Below are 18096 nucleotides of genomic sequence, written 5' to 3'. Positions count from 1 at the left end.
CTCAAAATATTCTTTCCATCTATCCAATACCTCCGGCTCCCCTTCTACTAACTTTCCTGCTCTGTTTTTAATTGACAAATCCATTCATTTCCTAGGCTTTATTAACTTGTTTGTCTCACTCCAAAATTTTTTCTTCTAAGAAAAATTTCTTGGCGGTGTCTCTCCCACTCTATCATTTGCTCTCCTTTTGCACTCTCTCACCACTCTCTTCACCTTTCTTTTACTCTTCATATACTCTGCCTTTCTTATATCACTTCTGCTTTGTAAAAACTTCTCATAAGCTACATTTTTCTCTTTTATTGCATCCTTCACCTCATCATTCCACTAATCACTACTATTTCTTCCTGAACCCACCCTCCTATAGCCACAAATTTCTGCCCCACATTCTTATACTGCATATTTAAAACTATCCCATGCCTCTTCACCCCCCCCCCCCCCACTACCCATACTCACACTAGCCCACCTTTTCTTTCTGTAAGAATATTAATATTGATAATGCAAATAATATTAATAGAAAATTAGCAATAATAATAGTGATTAGAATACTAGAAATTGTAGTAACAGTAATAATTATTAATCACAATAATGTTAATGGAGGTGGTGATTCACGTTGATGTTTGTTGATGGAGTTGATATTAATGTTGCAGCTGAGGTGTACCGGCTGGGTTGTGATGGCAAGTATAAGAACTATATGAACCAGTATTCTTGCAACACTCTGGCACTCAACAAACTGCAACACAACGAAGAGAGAGACAAGAAGCGCCATCTGTCACACAAGTTCAGTCTAACACCTAATGCTGAGTTTAAATGGAACGGTGTCTTGTTCGGTAAGTTGTGGGATGAGTTGTGTGGTGTATGGTGAGTTTTGTGGGGTGTATGGTGAGTTTTGTGTGGTGTATTGTAAGTTTTGTGGGGTGTATGGTGAGTTTTGTAGGGTGTATGGTGAGTTTTGTGTGGTGTATGGTGAGTTTTGTATGGTGTATGGTGAGTTTTGTATGATGTATGGTGAGTTTTGTGTAGTGTATGGTGAGTTTTGTATGGTGTATGGTGAGTTTTGTGTGGTGTATGGTGAGTTTTGTATGGTGTATGGTGAGTTTTGTGTGGTGAGTGTTGTATGGTGTATGGTGAGTTTTCTGTGGTGTATGGTGAATTTTGTGGGGTGTATGGTGAGTTTTGTGGGGTGTATGGTGAGTTTTGTGTGGTGTATGGTGAGTTTTGTGTAGTGTATAGTGAGTTTTGTATGGTGTGTGGTGAGTTTTGTGTGGTGTATGGTGAGTTTTGTGTAGTGTATAGTGAGTTGTGTATGGTGAGTTTTGTGTGGTGTATGGTGAGTTTTGTATGATGTATAGTGAGTTTTGTGTGGCGTATGGTGAGTTTTGTGTGGAGTATGGTGAGTTTTGTATGGTGTATGGTGAGTTTTGTGTGGGTAAGGTGAGTTGTGTGGTGTAGGGTGAGTTTTGTGTGACATATGGTGGGTTTTGTATGGTGTAAGGTGAGTTGTGTGGTGTAGGGTGAGTTTTGTGTGGCATATGGTGAGTTTTGTATGGTGTATGGTGAGTTTTGTATGGTGTATGGTGAGTTGTGTGGTGTAGGGTGAGTTTTGTGTGGTGTATGGTGAGTTTTGTATGGTGTATGGTGAGTTTTGTATGGTGAGTTGTGTGGTGTATGGTGAGTTTTGTGTGGTGTGTCATGAGTTTTGTGGTGTGTCATGAGTTGTGTATGTTGTGAGGTCACACAAGTTCAGTCTAACACTTAATGCTAAGTTTAAGTGGAACAGTGTCTTGTTTGGTGAGTTGTGGGAGGTGAATTGACTGGTGTGTTGTTCAGTTAGTTGACTGATAAGTAAAGGTAGGATAATAACAGCTCCTATAAGCTGCCGGCAACAGTATTATAATAGATGTATTTATTTAATTTCAGGCAACACAATGTCATGATAGATGTATTTATTTCATCTTGGGAAACATAATGTTAACATCAACATACATTACGTTGTTTCAGGCAACAAAGAATCATTGATCTCCACACTACGGCACACGATCCTGGCGCTGGAACAGAACGTGTCGGTGCACTTGTTCCACCCTCACTGGCCGAGCATCCGCAAGTCCTGGAACAGTGCAGTGATGGCATCGACGGAACCTCGCCACTTCTCCAAGGTGTTGTTGTGGCTGGTTGCATGTGTCAAGCCGGTCGTTCTGAACCCAGTGTGGCACGACTCTCTTGGCCATGTCAGGTACGCTCGTCCACTGCCAGACTGCAAGTGTGGATACAGTTTTCTTATGAAGCTCCTCTATATACAGTTAATTCTCTTACGAAGCTCTTTTTTTTTTCTTCAGATTTAAGAGAGTGACAGCTTTAGAAAGAGAAGAGAAGAAGAAACAAGAGAAGAGAGACAAGAAGGATGCAGAACAAGAGGAACCTCGACCAATGACCATCATCAAGTATACTCTTGGTCTGAAACACCAGGTATACCAAGCTTAATGACTGTTGTTAAACCTTTCTTTCTTTCAACACACCGGCCGTATCCCACCGAGGCGGGGCGGCCCAAAAGGAGAAATGAAAGTTTCTCTTTGTACATTTAGTAATATATACAGGAGAAGGGGTTACTAGCCCCTTGCTCCCGGCATTTTAGTCGCCTCTTACAACACGCATGGCTTACGGAGGAAGAATTCTGTTCCACTTCCCCATGGAGATAAGAGGAAATAAACAAGAACAAGAACTAGAAAGAAAATAGCAGAAAATCCAGAGGGGTGTGTATATATATATATATATATATATATATATATGCTTGTAAACGTATGTGTACTGTGACCTAAGTGTAAGTAGAAGTAGCAAGACGTACCTGTAATCTTGCATATTTATGAGACAGACAAAAGACACCAGCAATCCTACCATTGCGTAAAACAATTACAGGCTTTCGTTTTACACTCACTGTTGTTAAATATACTCGTGTATTTTGTTGCCACAAGTCCACCTGTACAATTGCTCTCACAATTCAATGCATGTTATTTTTTTTTTATGATAGTGTTGTAGATGTGTATTGTGTACGATTACAATATTGTCATAGATTGTATTGTGTATGGTTACAATGGTGTCATAGATTGTATTGTGTATAGTTACAATGGTGTCATAGAGGTGTATTGTGTATGGTTACAATGGTGTCATAGAGATGTATTGTGTATGGTTACAATGGTGTCATAGAGGTGTATTGTGTATAGTTACAATGGTGTCATAGAGATGTATTGTGTATAGTTACAGTGGTGTCATAGAGGTGTATTGTGTATAGTTACAATGGTGTCATAGAGATGTATTGTGTATGGTTACAGTGGTGTCATAGAGGTGTATTGTGTAGGGTTACAATGGTGTCATAGAGATGTATTGTGTAGTTACAATAGTGTCATAGAGATGTGTATGGTTACAGTGATGTCAAGGAGGTGTATTGTGTCATTGTCATGGTTGCAGGTGTGGAAGTTGAAGGGTGAGGAGTACCGGGTCCATGGCATGTGGGGCTGGCAGTGGTGTTCGGTGCACCGCCGTGCACCACACTTGCCTATGTGCACCGTGGGCCTGCGTGCCGGTGGTGACAAGTACATGGTGCCCATCAAGGCACCAACAGGGCTCAAGAGCCTCTCTGTGAACCCCGCCGTGTACAAGCAACTGGCATCCAAGACGCCGTCACTCCGGCCCTCACTACTCTCTCCCCGACAACAACTGCAGGCAGCAGCAGCAGCAACGACGCAGGCAACACAAGAGGAAAAGAAGAATGAAATTATTATTGCAAGCTCAAGTAAGTTATTATTATTTTTTTTTTATTTTTTTTTTTTAACAAGTCAGCCGTCTCCCACCGAGGCAGGATGACCCAAAAAGAAAGAAGATCCCCAAAAAGAAAATACTTTCATCATCATTCAACACTTTCACCTCACTCACACGTAATCACTGTTTTTGCAGAGGTGCTCAGAACACAACAGTTTAGAAGCATATATGTATAAAGATACACCATATCTCTCCAAACTGCTAATATCCCAAAACCCCTCCTTTAGAGTGCAGGCATTGTACTTCCCATTTCCAGGACTCAAGTCCGGCTATATAAAAATAACCGGTTTCCTTGAATCCCTTCACTAAATATTACCCTGCTCACACTCCAACAGATCGTCAGGTCCCAAATACCATTCGTCTCCATTCACTCCTATCGAACACGCTCACGCACGCCTGCTGGAAGTCCAAGCCCCTCGCCCACAAAACCTCCCTTACCCCTTCCTTCCAACCTTTTCGAGGACGACCCCTACCCCGCCTTCCTTCCCCTACAGATTTAAATGCTCTCCATGTCATTCTACTTTGATCCATTCTCTCTAAATGACCAAACCACCTCAACAACCCCTCTTCAGCCCTCTGACTAATACTTTTATTAACTCCACACCTTCTCCTAATTTCCACACTCCGAATTTTCTGCATAATATTTACACCACACATTGCCCTTAGACAGGACATCTCCACTGCCTCCAACCGCCTCCTCGCTGCTGCATTCACAACCCAAGCTTCACACCCATATAAGAGTGTTGGTACCATTATACTTTCATACATTCCCTTCTTTGCCTCCATAGATAATGTTTTTTGTCTCCACATATACCTCAATGCACCACTCACATTTTTTCCCTCATCAATTCTATGATTAACCTCATCCTTCATAAATCCATCCGCCGACACGTCAACTCCCAAGTATCTGAAAACATTCACTTCTTCCATGCTCTTCTTCTTCTTTCAACAAACTGGCCGTATCCCACCGAAGCAGGGTGGCCCAAAAAGAAAAATAAAGGTTTCTCTTTTTAAATTTGGTAATTTATACAGGAGAAGGGGTTACTAGGCCCTTGCTCCCAGCATTTTAGTCACTCTTACAACACGCATGGCTTACGGAGGAAGAATTGTGTTCCACTTCCCCATGGAGATAAGAGGAAATAAACAAGAACAAGACCTAGAAAGAAAATAGCAGAAAATCCAGAGGGGTGTGTGTATATATATATATATATATATATATATATATATATATATATATATATATATATATATATATATATATATATATATATGCTTGTCACCCTGCCTCGGTGGGAGACGGCCGACTTGTTGAAAAAAAAAAAAAAAAAAAAAATATGCTTGTACACGTATGTGTACTGTGACCTAAGTGTAAGTAGAAGTAGCAAGACGTACCTGAAATCTTGCATGTTTATGAGACAGACAAAAGACACCAGCAGTCCTACCATCATGTAAAACAATTACAGGCTTTCGTTTCACACTCACTTGGCAGGACCTCCCTGGGTGCTTGCTCTCTCCCAACCTACTATCTCCATATTATTATTATTATTATTACAAGCTCAAGTTAATTATTATTATGATAAGCTCAAGTATGTTATTATAATTATTGCAATCTCAAGGCATTGTTATTATTGAAAGCACAAATAAGATATAATTATCATTATTATTGCATACTCAAGTTTTTTTTTTTTTTTTTTTTAACAAGTCGGCCGTCTCCCACCGAGGCAGGGTGACCCAAGAAGAAAGAAAATCCCCAAAAAGAAAATACTTTCATCATCATTCAACACTTTCACCTCACTCACACATAATCAGTTTTTGCAGAGGTGCTCAGAACAAAACAGTTTAGAAGCATATACATATAAAGATACACAACATATCCCTTGGACTTCCAGCAGGCATGCGTGAGCGTGTTTGATAGGAGTGAATGGAGACAAATGGTTTTTAATACTTGACGTGCTGTTGGAGTGTGAGCAAAGTAACATTTATGAAGGGATTCAGGGAAACCGGCAGGCCGGACTTGAGTCCTGGAGATGGGAAGTACAGTGCCTGCACTCTGAAGGAGGGGTGTTAATGTTGCAGTTTAAAAACTGTAGTGTAAAGCACCCTTCTGGCAAGACAGTGATGGAGTGAATGATGGTGAAAGTTTTTCTTTTTCGGGCCACCCTGCCTTGGTGGGAATCGGCCGGTGTGATAATAAAAAAAAATAATAACATATCCCTCCAAACTGCTAATATCCCAAAACCCCTCCTTTAGAGTGCAGGCATTGTACTTCCCATTTCCAGGACTCAAGTCTGGCTATATAAAAATAACTGGTTTCCCTGAATCCCTTCACTAAATATTACCCTGCTCACACTCCAACAGATCGTCAGGTCCCAAATACCATTCGTCTCCATTCACTCCTATCGAACAGGCTCATGCACGCCTGCTGGAAGTCCAAGCCCCTCGCCCACAAAACCTCCCTTACCCCTTCCTTCCAACCTTTTCGAGGATGACCCCTATCCCGCCTTCCTTCTCCTACAGATTTAAATGCTCTCCATGTCATTCTACTTTGATCCATTCTCAAGTAAGTTATAATAATTGAATTACAGCAATTTGAGTTATGAATCATTATAGACAGTGAAGGATGATGATGGATCATTCAGTGTGACAGTGAAGGATGATGATGGATCATTCAGTGTGACAGTGAAGGAGGATGATAGATCATTCAGTGTGACTGTGAATGATGATGATGATGATGGATCATTCAGTGTGACAGTGAATGATGATGATGATGGATCATTCAGTGTGACAGTGAAGGATGATGATGGATCATTCAGTGTGACAGTGAAGGTTGATGATAGATCATTCAGTGTGACTGGATGATCATTCATGCATCATTATGATGATTGATGTATCTTGCAGGCGGTCAGCAGAAAGTTGAAGTTGGAGTGGTCAACCTGGAAGACCACTTCGAGGACGGTCTCATCAACGTGTCCCGGGCGTTGACATCACGCTCTCGCTTCGTCTACCCCAAGGTGGCCAAGGCTTCGTCACTTGACGCCTTGCTGAGTCGACGTATTGCTCTCCGTACCATGGAAGAGAAGGATTTAGCAAGTAAGGTACGTTAATGTCAGCAATTAATGGTGGTGTATTGATGTTGACTGTTGATGGTGGTGTGTTGATGTTGGCTATTGATGGTGGTGTGTTGATGTCGACCATTGATGGTGGGGTCTTGAAGACAACCAGGAAGTCTTGAAAGACGGCCAGGGGATCTTGAAGACAGCTAACAGGGTCTTGAAGACAGCCAGGGAGTTTTGAAAGACAGCTAGAGGGTCTTGAAGACAGCCAGGGGGGTCCTGAAGAGAACCATCGGGTCTTGAAGACAACTAGGGGGTCTTGAAGGCAACTATGGGGTCTTAAAGACAGGCAATGGGGGTCTTAGACAACCAGGGGGGTCTTGAAGACAGGTCTGTCATGCAACTAACACTGTATAACACACAATATAAAACAGGTCTGTCACAACTAACACTGTATAACACACAATATAAGACAGGTCTGTCACAACTAACACTGTATAACACACAATGTAAGAGAGGTCTGTCATACAACTAACACTGTATAACACACAATGTAAGACAGGTCTGTCACATCTAACACTGTATAACACACAATATAAGACAGGTCTGTCATAACTAACACTGTATAACACACAATATAAGACAGGTCTGTCATACAACTAACACTGTATAACACACAATATAAGACAGGTCTGTCACAACTAACACTTATTATTATTTTTTTTTTATTATCACACTGGCCAATTCCCACCAAGGCAGGGTGGCCCGAAAAAGAAAAACTTTCACCATCATTCACTCCATCACTGTCTTGCCAGAAGGGTGCTTTACACTACAGTTTTTAAACTGCAACATTAACACCCCTCCTTCAGAGTGCAGGCACTGTACTTCCCCATCTCCAGGACTCAAGTCCGGCCTCCTGGTTTCCCTGAACCCCTTCATAAATGTTACTTTGCTCACAATCCAACAGCACGTCAAGTATTAAAAACCATTTGTCTCCATTCACTCCTATCAAACACGCTCACGCATGCCTGCTGGAAGTCCAAGCCCCTCGCACACAAAACCTCCTTTACCCCCTCCCTCCAACCTTTCCTAGGCCGACCCCTACCCCACCTTCCTTCCACTACAGACTGATACACTCTTGAAGTCACTCTGTTTCGCTCCATTCTCTCTACATGTCCGAACCACCTCAACCCTTCCTCAGCCCTCTGGACAACAGTTTTTGTAATCCCACACCTCCTCCTAACTTCCAAACTATGAATTCTCTGCATTATATTCACACCACACATTGCCCTCAGACATGACATCTCCACTGCCTCCAGCCTTCTCCTCGCTTCAACATTCATCACCCATGCTTCACACCCATATAAGAGCGTTGGTAAAACTATACTCTCATACATTCCCCTCTTTGCCTCCAAGGACAAAGTTCTTTATCTCCACAGACTCCTAAGTGCACCACTCACCCTTTTCCCATCATCAATTCTATGATTCACCTCATCTTTCATAGACCCATCCGCTGACACGTCCACTCCCAAATATCTGAATACATTCACCTCCTCCATACTCTCTCCCTCCAATCTGATATCCAATCTTTCATCACCTAATCTTTTTGTTATCCTCATAACCTTACTCTTTCCTGTATTCCCTTTTAATTTTCTTCTTTTGCACACCCTACCAAATTCATCCACCAATCTCTGCAACTTCTCTTCAGAATCTCCCAAGAGCACAGTGTCCTCAGCAAAGAGCAACTGTGACAACTCCCACTTTATGTGTGTTTCTTTATCTTTTAACTCCACGCCTCTTGCCAAGACCCTCGCATTTACTTCTCTTACAACCCCATCTATAAATATATTAACCACGGTGACATCACACATCCTTGTCTAAGGCCTACTTTTACTGGGAAATAATTTCCCTCTTTCCTACATACTCTAACTTGAGCCTCACTATCCTCATAAAAACTCTTCACTGCTTTCAGTAACCTACCTCCTACACCATACACCTGCAACATCTGCCACATTGCCCCCCTATCCACCCTGTCATACGCCTTTTCCAAATCCATAAATGCCACAAAGACCTCTTTAGCCTTATCTAAATACTGTTCACTTATATGTTTCACTGTAAACACCTGGTCCACACACCCCCTACCTTTCCTAAAGCCTCCTTGTTCATCTGCTATCCTATTCTCCATCTTACTCTTAATTCTTTCAATAATAACTCTACCATACACTTTACCAGGTATACTCAACAGACTTTTTTTTTTTTTTTTTTCAACAAGTCGGCCGTCTCCCACCGAGGCAGGGTGACCCAAAAAAAAAAAAAAGAAAGAAAATCCCCAAAAAGAAAATACTTTCATCATCATTCAACACTTTCACCACACTCACACATTATCACTGCTTTTGCAGAGGTGCTCAGAATACAACAGTTTAGAAGCATATATGTATAGAGATACACAACATATCCCTCCAAACTGCCAATATCCCAAACCCCTCCTTTAAAGTGCAGGCATTGTACTTCCCATTTCCAGGACTCAAGTCCGACTATATGAAAATAACCGGTTTCCCTGAATCCCTTCACTAAATATTACCCTGCTCACACTCCAACAGATCGTCAGGTCCCAAGTATCATTCGTCTCCATTCACTCCTATCTAACACGCTCACGCACGCTTGCTGGAAGTCCAAGCCCCTCACCCACAAAACCTCCTTTACCCCCTCTTTCCAACCCTTTCGAGGACGACCCCTACCCCTCTTTCCTTCCCCTATAGATTTATATGCTTTCCATGTCATTCTACTTTGATCCATTCTCTCTAAATGACCAAACCACCTCAACAACCCCTCTTCTGCCCTCTGACTAATGCTTTTATTAACTCCACACCTTCTCCTAATTTCCACACTCCGAATTTTCTGCATAATATTTACACCACACATTGCCCTTAGACAGGACATCTCCACTGCCTCCAACCGTCTCCTCGCTGCTGCATTTACCACCCAAGCTTCACATCCATATAAGAGTGTTGGTACTACTATACTTTCATACATTCCCTTCTTTGCCTCCATAGATAACGTTTTTTGACTCCACATATACCTCAACGCACCACTCACCTTTTTTCCCTCATCAATTCTATGATTAACCTCATCCTTCATAAATCCATCCGCCGACACGTCAACTCCCAAGTATCTGAAAACATTCACTTCTTCCATACTCCTCCTCCCCAATTTGATATCCCCCTATAATTTTTGCACTCTCTTTTGTCCCCTTTGCCTTTATACAAAGGAACTATGCATGCTCTCTGCCAATCCCTAGGTACCTTACCCTCTTCCATACATTTATTAAATAATTGCACCAACCACTCCAAAACTATATCCCCACCTGCTTTTAACGTTTCAATCCTGGCTGCCTTACCCCCTTTCATTTTACCTACTGCCTCACGATCTTCCCCCACACTCACAACTGGCTCTTCCTCACTCCTACAAGATGTTATTCCTCCTTGCCCTATACACGAAATCACAGCTTCCCTATCTTCATCAACATTTAACAATTCCTCAAAATATTCCCTCCATCTTCCCAATACCACTGTATAACACACAATATAATTCAGGTCTGTCATACAACTAACACTGTATAACACACAATATAAGACAGGTCTGTCATACAACTAACACTGTATAACACACAATATAAGACAGGTCTGTCACAACTAACACTGTATAACACACAATATAAGACAGGTCTGTCATAACTACACTGTATAACACACAATATAAGACAGGTCTGTCACAACTAACACTGTATAACACACAATATAAGACAGGTCTGTCATACAACTAACACTGTATAACACAATATAAGACAGGTCTGTCATACAACTAACACTGTATAACACAATATAAGACAGGTCTGTCATACAACTAACACTGTATAACACAATATAAGACAGGTCTGTCATACAACTAACACTGTATAACACAATATAAGACAGGTCTGTCATACAACTAACACTGTATAACACACAATATAAGACAGGTCTGTCACAACTAATACTGTATAACACACAATGTAAGACAGGTCTGTCACAACTAACACTGTATAACACACAATATAAGACAGGTCTGTCATACAACTTACACTGTATAACACATAAGACAGGTCTGTCATACAACTAACACTGTATAACACACAATATAAGACAGGTCTGTCATACAACTAACACTGTATAACACACAATATAAGACAGGTCTGTCACAACTAACACTGTATAACACACAATATACATACATTTTATTTCTACAGAAGTCTCTTGGCTGTGAATTAAAGCGGGATTCTGACGATGGTGGCGACATCGATGTTGAGAACGACGACTCTGACGCCACACTGAGCGACAACTCTGACCACGAGAACATTGACGAGATCCCCGATTCCCAGAGGTCGACGATCCACAAGCAGAGACCCGCCGGCAACCTCTTGAGAGAAGTGCGGTCGTTGAAGGTCAAGTACGAGGCGTTGGACGATCTGGATGCCAGTTACGTGTGTTACTCGGTGGTGTGTCGAAGTAGCGGTCGGTGTCATTGTTACTCTCCTTTGTGCCTGCTGAAAACTAAGACAAAAGACAAACTAATTAACAGTGTTAAGAATTATAGAATTGTGACTAGTAAACGAGCGCCGTTTGACGAGGTGGGTGGCCACAGTCCCGTCAGATTGACAGACGGCGAGAGTGCGTGTAAAGCAGAGGCAGCAAGTGACCTTGTAACGAACCCTAACAGTGTGGCGCCCAGTGTAAACGGACAGTCGAATAATGCTGTTGCTCTGGGGGAAGCTGGTCAGGTCAAAGTGGAAAGTGCGGACTCTAGTGATGGCAGGTCGTCACGTGCCAGTAGTGAAATAAAAATTAGGATGGAGGATGACTTGGATGAAACCAGCCAAGGGTCACTCACAATGGACAACAAGTTCTTGAAAAACGACCGGACGTACAGTAGTGAGTCGACCTCTGGCAAAGTGTACCTGAAGAAACTACCTGGCGACACCAAGCGTAGTCGCAAACTACACCTGCGTGTGCCCCAGCTCTCTACCTTCAGAATAGGCAGGAAAACTAGCAAGAAGGACATGCGAGTGACTAGTATACTAGTACTACCCAGCTGGGAACTGAAAATGTTGGCCAGGAAGGGCGGTCGCTACCACGTCGGTGGCTTCAGCCACAATGCCAAGGCCAACAACGTGGTCTGGCCATACCCGTGCCCTCGGCCGGTCTTCAAGACCACCTGGCAGTACCGCACGGCCAACATGCCCACCCTAAACTCGGCCTCGATGCAGCTGCGCATCCTGTGGGTGTGTCTCCGCTGGGATGACATGCAGGAGAAGGGCCCCGGAGACGGCAGGAAGCAGATCACCACAGAGATGGAGATCGTCCAGACGGAGATACTCAAGCGGAAACACTCCGGACGATTCTTAGAGAAGACTTCCTATCTCCGACGCAAAGTTATTATTCCTTTTGATGTTCCTAAGCCAGTCAGAGGTACGTTCTTTGTTCTTCAGTAATAAGTATGTTCTTTGTTCTTTAATGTTCTTAAACCAGTTAGAAGTACATTTTATTGTTAAGCCAGTCACTGGTATGTTCTTTTGTTTTCAGTATGTTTTTGTTATTGTGTAAGAATACTTAAGGGTAGACAGTCACCTGTATGTCATTACAAGGGTTGAATTGTAACTCCTGGCCTCATCTCTGGGTATCTTTATTGATGAATAAGACACGTGTACAACTCCTGGTTATCTTTATTGATGACAAGGAACATGTAGAACACCTGGGTATCTATATTGATGACTAGGACACATGTACAATACCTGGGTATCTTTATTCATAACAAGGACAGATATACAATACCTGGGTATCTTTATTGATCACTAGGACACACCTGTGTATCTTTATCAAAGATGTATTTCCACTTGATACAATGTATAGTAATGGATGCCATGAGGCTCTGGCATTATCAGGTAGATAGAGAGGCTCTGGAGTTATTAGGTCGGGAGTACCAGAATTTGGGTCCATTTGAGTTTTTACAAAGATTAAGATGGACACGGGAATGTCATAGATATTTTTGTCTGGTATTATGTTTGTGAGTTCTGTTGCAACTATCAAGACAGTGTTTTAGGGCAGGATTGATACTAGCACTTATTATTCTGTGTATATAGACCACAGTAGTAAGAGTGAATGTTATGTATATTAAGTAGGTTGAGGTCTCTGAAGAGTGGTGGAGTGTATTGTCTGGCAGTAGACTGAGGAGTGGTGGAGTGTGTTGTCTGGCAGTAGACTGAGGAGTGGTGGAGTGTATTGTCTGGCAGTAGACTGAGGAGTGGTGGAGTGTGTTGTCTGGCAGTAGACTGAGGAGTGGTGGAGTGTCTTGTCTGGCAGTAGACTGAGGAGTGGTGGAGTGTCTTGTCTGGCAGTAGACTGAGGAGTGGTGGAGTGTGTTGTCTGGCAGTAGACTGAGGAATGGTGGAGTGTCTTGTCTGGCAGTAGACTGAGGAGTGGTGGAGTGTATTGTCTGGCAGTAGACTGAGGAGTGGTGGAGTGTATTGTCTGGCAGTAGACTGAGGAGTGGTGGAGTGTGTTGTCTGGCAGTAGACTGAGGAGTGGTGGAGTGTCTTGTCTGGCAGTAGACTGAGGAGTGGTGGAGTGTATTGTCTGGCAGTAGACTGAGGAGTGGTGGAGTGTGTTGTCTGGCAGTAGACTGAGGAGTGGTGGAGTGTATTGTCTGGCAGTAGACTGAGGAGTGGTGGAGTGTGTTGTCTGGCAGTAGACTGAGGAGTGGTGGAGTGTGTTGTCTGGCAGTAGACTGAGGAGTGGTGGAGTGTCTTGTCTGGCAGTAGACTGAGGAGTGGTGGAGTGTGTTTTCTGACTGAAGAGTGGTGGAGTGTGCTGTCTGACAGTAGACTGAGGAGTGGTTGAGTGTGTTGTCTGGCAGTAGACTGAAGAGTGTAATAAAGTTGGTAGAATTACCAACAATATGTAAAGTAAAAGGACACAAGTGCAACTAATGTGACATTTAATTGTGGCAATGTTTCGCTCTCCAGGAGCTTTATCAAGCCATTACAAACAATACATGGACACAGAGGGTATATAAAGGCTCAGAGTGAGGTGCAATACTAGTGAGGTACCATTTCGATGTTCACTAGTGTTAGTAGTAGTAGTAGTAGTAGTGACAAAAGTAATACAATATGGTAGAGCAATTAATTCGTACATGAGTAAAAGGATATAAAAGCTATTACTTGGGTAACATAAAAATAGGTTGGACAAATATAGACTGGAAAGAGGCAGCTTGTTTCAGTGTTCACTCTCTGTAATGTGCTTTGTGTAGTATAACAGGAGAGACTATGTGATGGCAGGGTTTACTGTTTTCAGGAGGATTCTTGCTAAGACTTCGGAGATGGTGAAGCTGCTGTTGTTTTGTTTCATTGTATTTGAAACAGCGATCAGTGCTGATTCGAGGCACTTGCGTCTGCGGAAATTAGTTTCTTTGATCACTAATTGGGCGTCTCTGAATTTCATGAGATGATTGGTGGAATTTCGGTGTTGTACACAGGCGTTGTTCAAGTTATCGTTCCTACATGCGTAAATGTGTTCATTGAGGCGGGTGTCGAGGTTTCTTGCTGTTTCACCTACGTAAATCTTGTCACAGCCTCCACAGGGTATAGTGTAAACTCCTGCATTGACTGGTTCGTGGTGCTTGGATTTTGTCCTGGTTAGATCCTTTATTGTAGTGCTAGAAGCGATGGCGACTCTGGTGTTAGCTTGTGAAAGTACTTTTGAAACGTTCAGTGCAACCTGGCTGTTGGGAAGAATTATAACGTTGTTGGGAGTGGTGTTGGTGCGTGGAGAATTAATGATCTGAAGAACTCTTTTCTTGCAGTCTTTGATGAAAAAGGAAGGAAAATGTAACTCAGTGAATGTTTGGTGAATGTATGTACATTCCTCGTCAAGAAACTCAAGACTATAAATTCGGTATGCTCTTAGGAAAAACCCGATGATGATGCCTCTTTTGGTCTTGGTATCTTGACTGGAATAGAATAAAATTAAACAAAACAACGGCAGCTTCACCATCTCCGAAGTCTTAGCAAGAATCCTCCTGAAAACAGTAAACCCTGCCATCACATAGTCTCTCCTGTTATACTACACAAAGCACATTACAGAGAGTGAACACTGAAACAAGCTGCCTCTTTCCAGTCTATATTTGTCCAACCTATTTTTATGTTACCCAAGTAATAGCTTTTATATCATTTTACTCATGTACGAATTAATTGCTCTACCATATTGTATTACTTTTGTCACTACTACTACTACTACTACTACTACTACTACTACTACTACTACTACTACTACTACTACTACTACTACCACTAGTGAACATCGAAATGGTACCTCACTAGTATTGCACCTCACTCTGAGCCTTTATATACCGTCTGTGTCCATGTATTGTTTGTAATGGCTTGATAAAGCTCCTGGAGAGCGAAACGTTGCCACAATTAAATGTCACATTAGTTGCACTTGTGTCCTTTTACTTTACAGACTGAAGAGTGTTGGAGTGTGTTGTCTGGCAGTAGACTGAGGAGTGGTGGAGTGTGTTGTCTGGCAGTAGACTGAGGAGTGGTGGAGTGTGTTGTCTGGCAGTAGACTGAGGAGTGGTGGAGTGTGTTATCTGACAGTAGACTGAGGAGTGGTGGAGTGTCTTGTCTGGCAGTAGACTGAGGAGTGGTTGAGTGTGTTGTCTGGCAGTAGACTTTGCTCATTTGTACAGCAGCATTTTGTTGAGTTATTATTGGCTTAAGGTGATTTGCTGTTGTGGATCCCCAGGTACAAATAGCATAGGTGAGGTAGGGATAGGTTAGAATGTAGTATTATGTAAGTAGTGCATCTTAGAGAGGATGCTAACTGTTTTGGACACTTTTTGTAATGTGTTGGATGTGGGTGTTGAATTTAACGTTGTTGTCAAGGTGGAGACCTAGAAATTTTCCCTCATTATGTTTTAGCAATAAGAGTATTGTTAATCATAACATTTGGTTGGACATTCATCGCTGTGTTCCAAACATCTTGTAGAAAGTCTTGTGAGTGTTAAGTGTAAGCTTATTGGTAGTCATCAGGTTGATATTTTCAAGAGTTCTTCATTAACAATGGTTATTTTTTATTATCACACTGGCCGACTCCCACCAAGGCAGGGTGGCCCGAAAAAGAAAAACTTTCACCATCATTCACTCCATCACTGTCTTGCCAGAAGGGTGCTTTACACTACAGTTTTTAAACTGCAACATTAACACCCCTCCTTCAGAGTGCAGGCACTGTACTTCCCATCTCCAGGACTCAAGTCCGGCCTGCCGGTTTCCCTGAATCCCTTCATAAATGTTACTTTGCTCACACTCCAACAGCACGTCAAGTATTAAAAACCATTTGTCTCCATTCACTCCTATCAAACACGCTCACGCATGCCTGCTGGAAGTCCAAGCCCCTCGCACACAAAACCTCCTTTACCCCCTCCCTCCAACCCTTCCTAGGCCGACCCCTACCCCGCCTTCCTTCCACTACAGACTGATACACTCTTGAAGTTATTCTGTTTCGCTCCATTCTCTCTACATGTCCGAACCACCTCAACAACCCTTCCTCAGCCCTCTGGACAACAGTTTTGGTAATCCCGCACCTCCTCCTAACTTCCAAACTACGAATTCTCTGCATTATATTCACACCACACATTGCCCTCAGACATGACATCTCCACTGCCTCCAGCCTTCTCCTCGCTGCAACATTCATCACCCATGCTTCACACCCATATAAGAGCGTTGGTAAAACTATACTCTCATACATTCCCCTCTTTGCCTCCAAGGACAAAGTTCTCTGTCTCCACAGACTCCTAAGTGCACCACTCACTCTTTTTCCCTCATCAATTCTATGATTCACCTCATCTTTCATAGACCCATCCGCTGACACGTCCACTCCCAAATATCTGAATACGTTCACCTCCTCCATACTCTCTCCCTCCAATCTGATATTCAATCTTTCATCACCTAATCTTTTTGTTATCCTCATAACCTTACTCTTTCCTATATTCACCTTTAATTTTCTTCTTTTGCACACCCTACCAAATTCATCCACCAATCTCTGCAGCTTCTCTTCAGAATCTCCCAAGAGCACAGTGTCATCAGCAAAGAGCAGCTGTGACAACTCCCACCCTGTGTGTGATTCTTTATCTTTTAACTCCACGCCTCTTGCCAAGACCCTCGCATTTACTTCTCTTACAACCCCATCTATAAATATATTAAACAACCACGGTGACATCACACATCCTTGTCTAAGGCCTACTTTTACTGGGAAAAAATTTCCCTCTTTTCTACATACTCTAACTTGAGCCTCACTATCCTTGTAAAAACTCTTCACTGCTTTCAGTAACCTACCTCCTACACCATACACTTGCAACATCTGCCACATTGCCCCCCTATCCACCCTGTCATACGCCTTTTCCAAATCCATAAATGCCACAAAGACCTCTTTAGCCTTATCTAAATACTGTTCACTTATATGTTTCACTGTAAACACCTGGTCCACACACCCCCTACCTTTCCTAAAGCCTCCTTGTTCATCTGCTATCCTATTCTCCGTCTTACTCTTAATTCTTTCAATTATAACTCTACCATACACTTTACCAGGTACACTCAACAGACTTATCCCCCTATAATTTTTGCACTCTCTTTTATCCCCTTTGCCTTTATACAAAGGAACTATGCATGCTCTCTGCCAATCCCTAGGTACCTTACCCTCTTCCATACATTTATTAAATAATTGCACCAACCACTCCAAAACTATATCCCCACCTGCTTTTAACATTTCTATCTTTATCCCATCAATCCCGGCTGCCTTACCCCCTTTCATTTTACCTACTGCCTCACGAACTTCCCCCACACTCACAACTGGCTCTTCCTCACTCCTACAAGATGTTATTCCTCCTTGCCCTATACACGAAATCACAGCTTCCCTATCTTCATCAACATTTAACAATTCCTCAAAATATTCCCTCCATCTTCCCAATACCTCTAACTCTCCATTTAATAACTCTCCTCTCCTATTTTTAACTGACAAATCCATTTGTTCTCTAGGCTTCCTTAACTTGTTAATCTCACTCCAAAACTTTTTCTTATTTTCAACAAAATTTGTTGATAACAGCTCACCCACTCTCTCATTTGCTCTCTTTTTACATTGCTTCACCA

General features: G+C 42.4%; 1 protein-coding gene across 2 annotated transcripts in view; it reads left to right on the top strand.

Moving 5' to 3' along the window:
- The window catches only part of LOC128694096 (nucleosome-remodeling factor subunit NURF301-like), a 175104-nt gene that overhangs the window by 29572 nt on the left and 127436 nt on the right, over positions 1-18096 (top strand). For both annotated transcript variants that reach the window (XM_070093764.1, XM_070093765.1), the window contains exons 7-12: positions 648-827; positions 1999-2230; positions 2334-2463; positions 3460-3784; positions 6709-6905; positions 11149-12367. In XM_070093764.1, the coding sequence (XP_069949865.1) occupies positions 648-827; positions 1999-2230; positions 2334-2463; positions 3460-3784; positions 6709-6905; positions 11149-12367 (2283 nt within the window). The remainder of the gene's footprint in view (positions 1-647; positions 828-1998; positions 2231-2333; positions 2464-3459; positions 3785-6708; positions 6906-11148; positions 12368-18096) is intronic.

The sequence above is a fragment of the Cherax quadricarinatus genome, chromosome 43 (genome assembly GCF_038502225.1).
Source record: "Cherax quadricarinatus isolate ZL_2023a chromosome 43, ASM3850222v1, whole genome shotgun sequence".
NCBI classification, from domain to species: Eukaryota; Metazoa; Arthropoda; class Malacostraca; order Decapoda; family Parastacidae; genus Cherax; species Cherax quadricarinatus.
The sequence above is the reverse complement of the archived record's forward strand: the minus strand, read 5'-3'. Positions and strand labels throughout refer to the sequence as shown.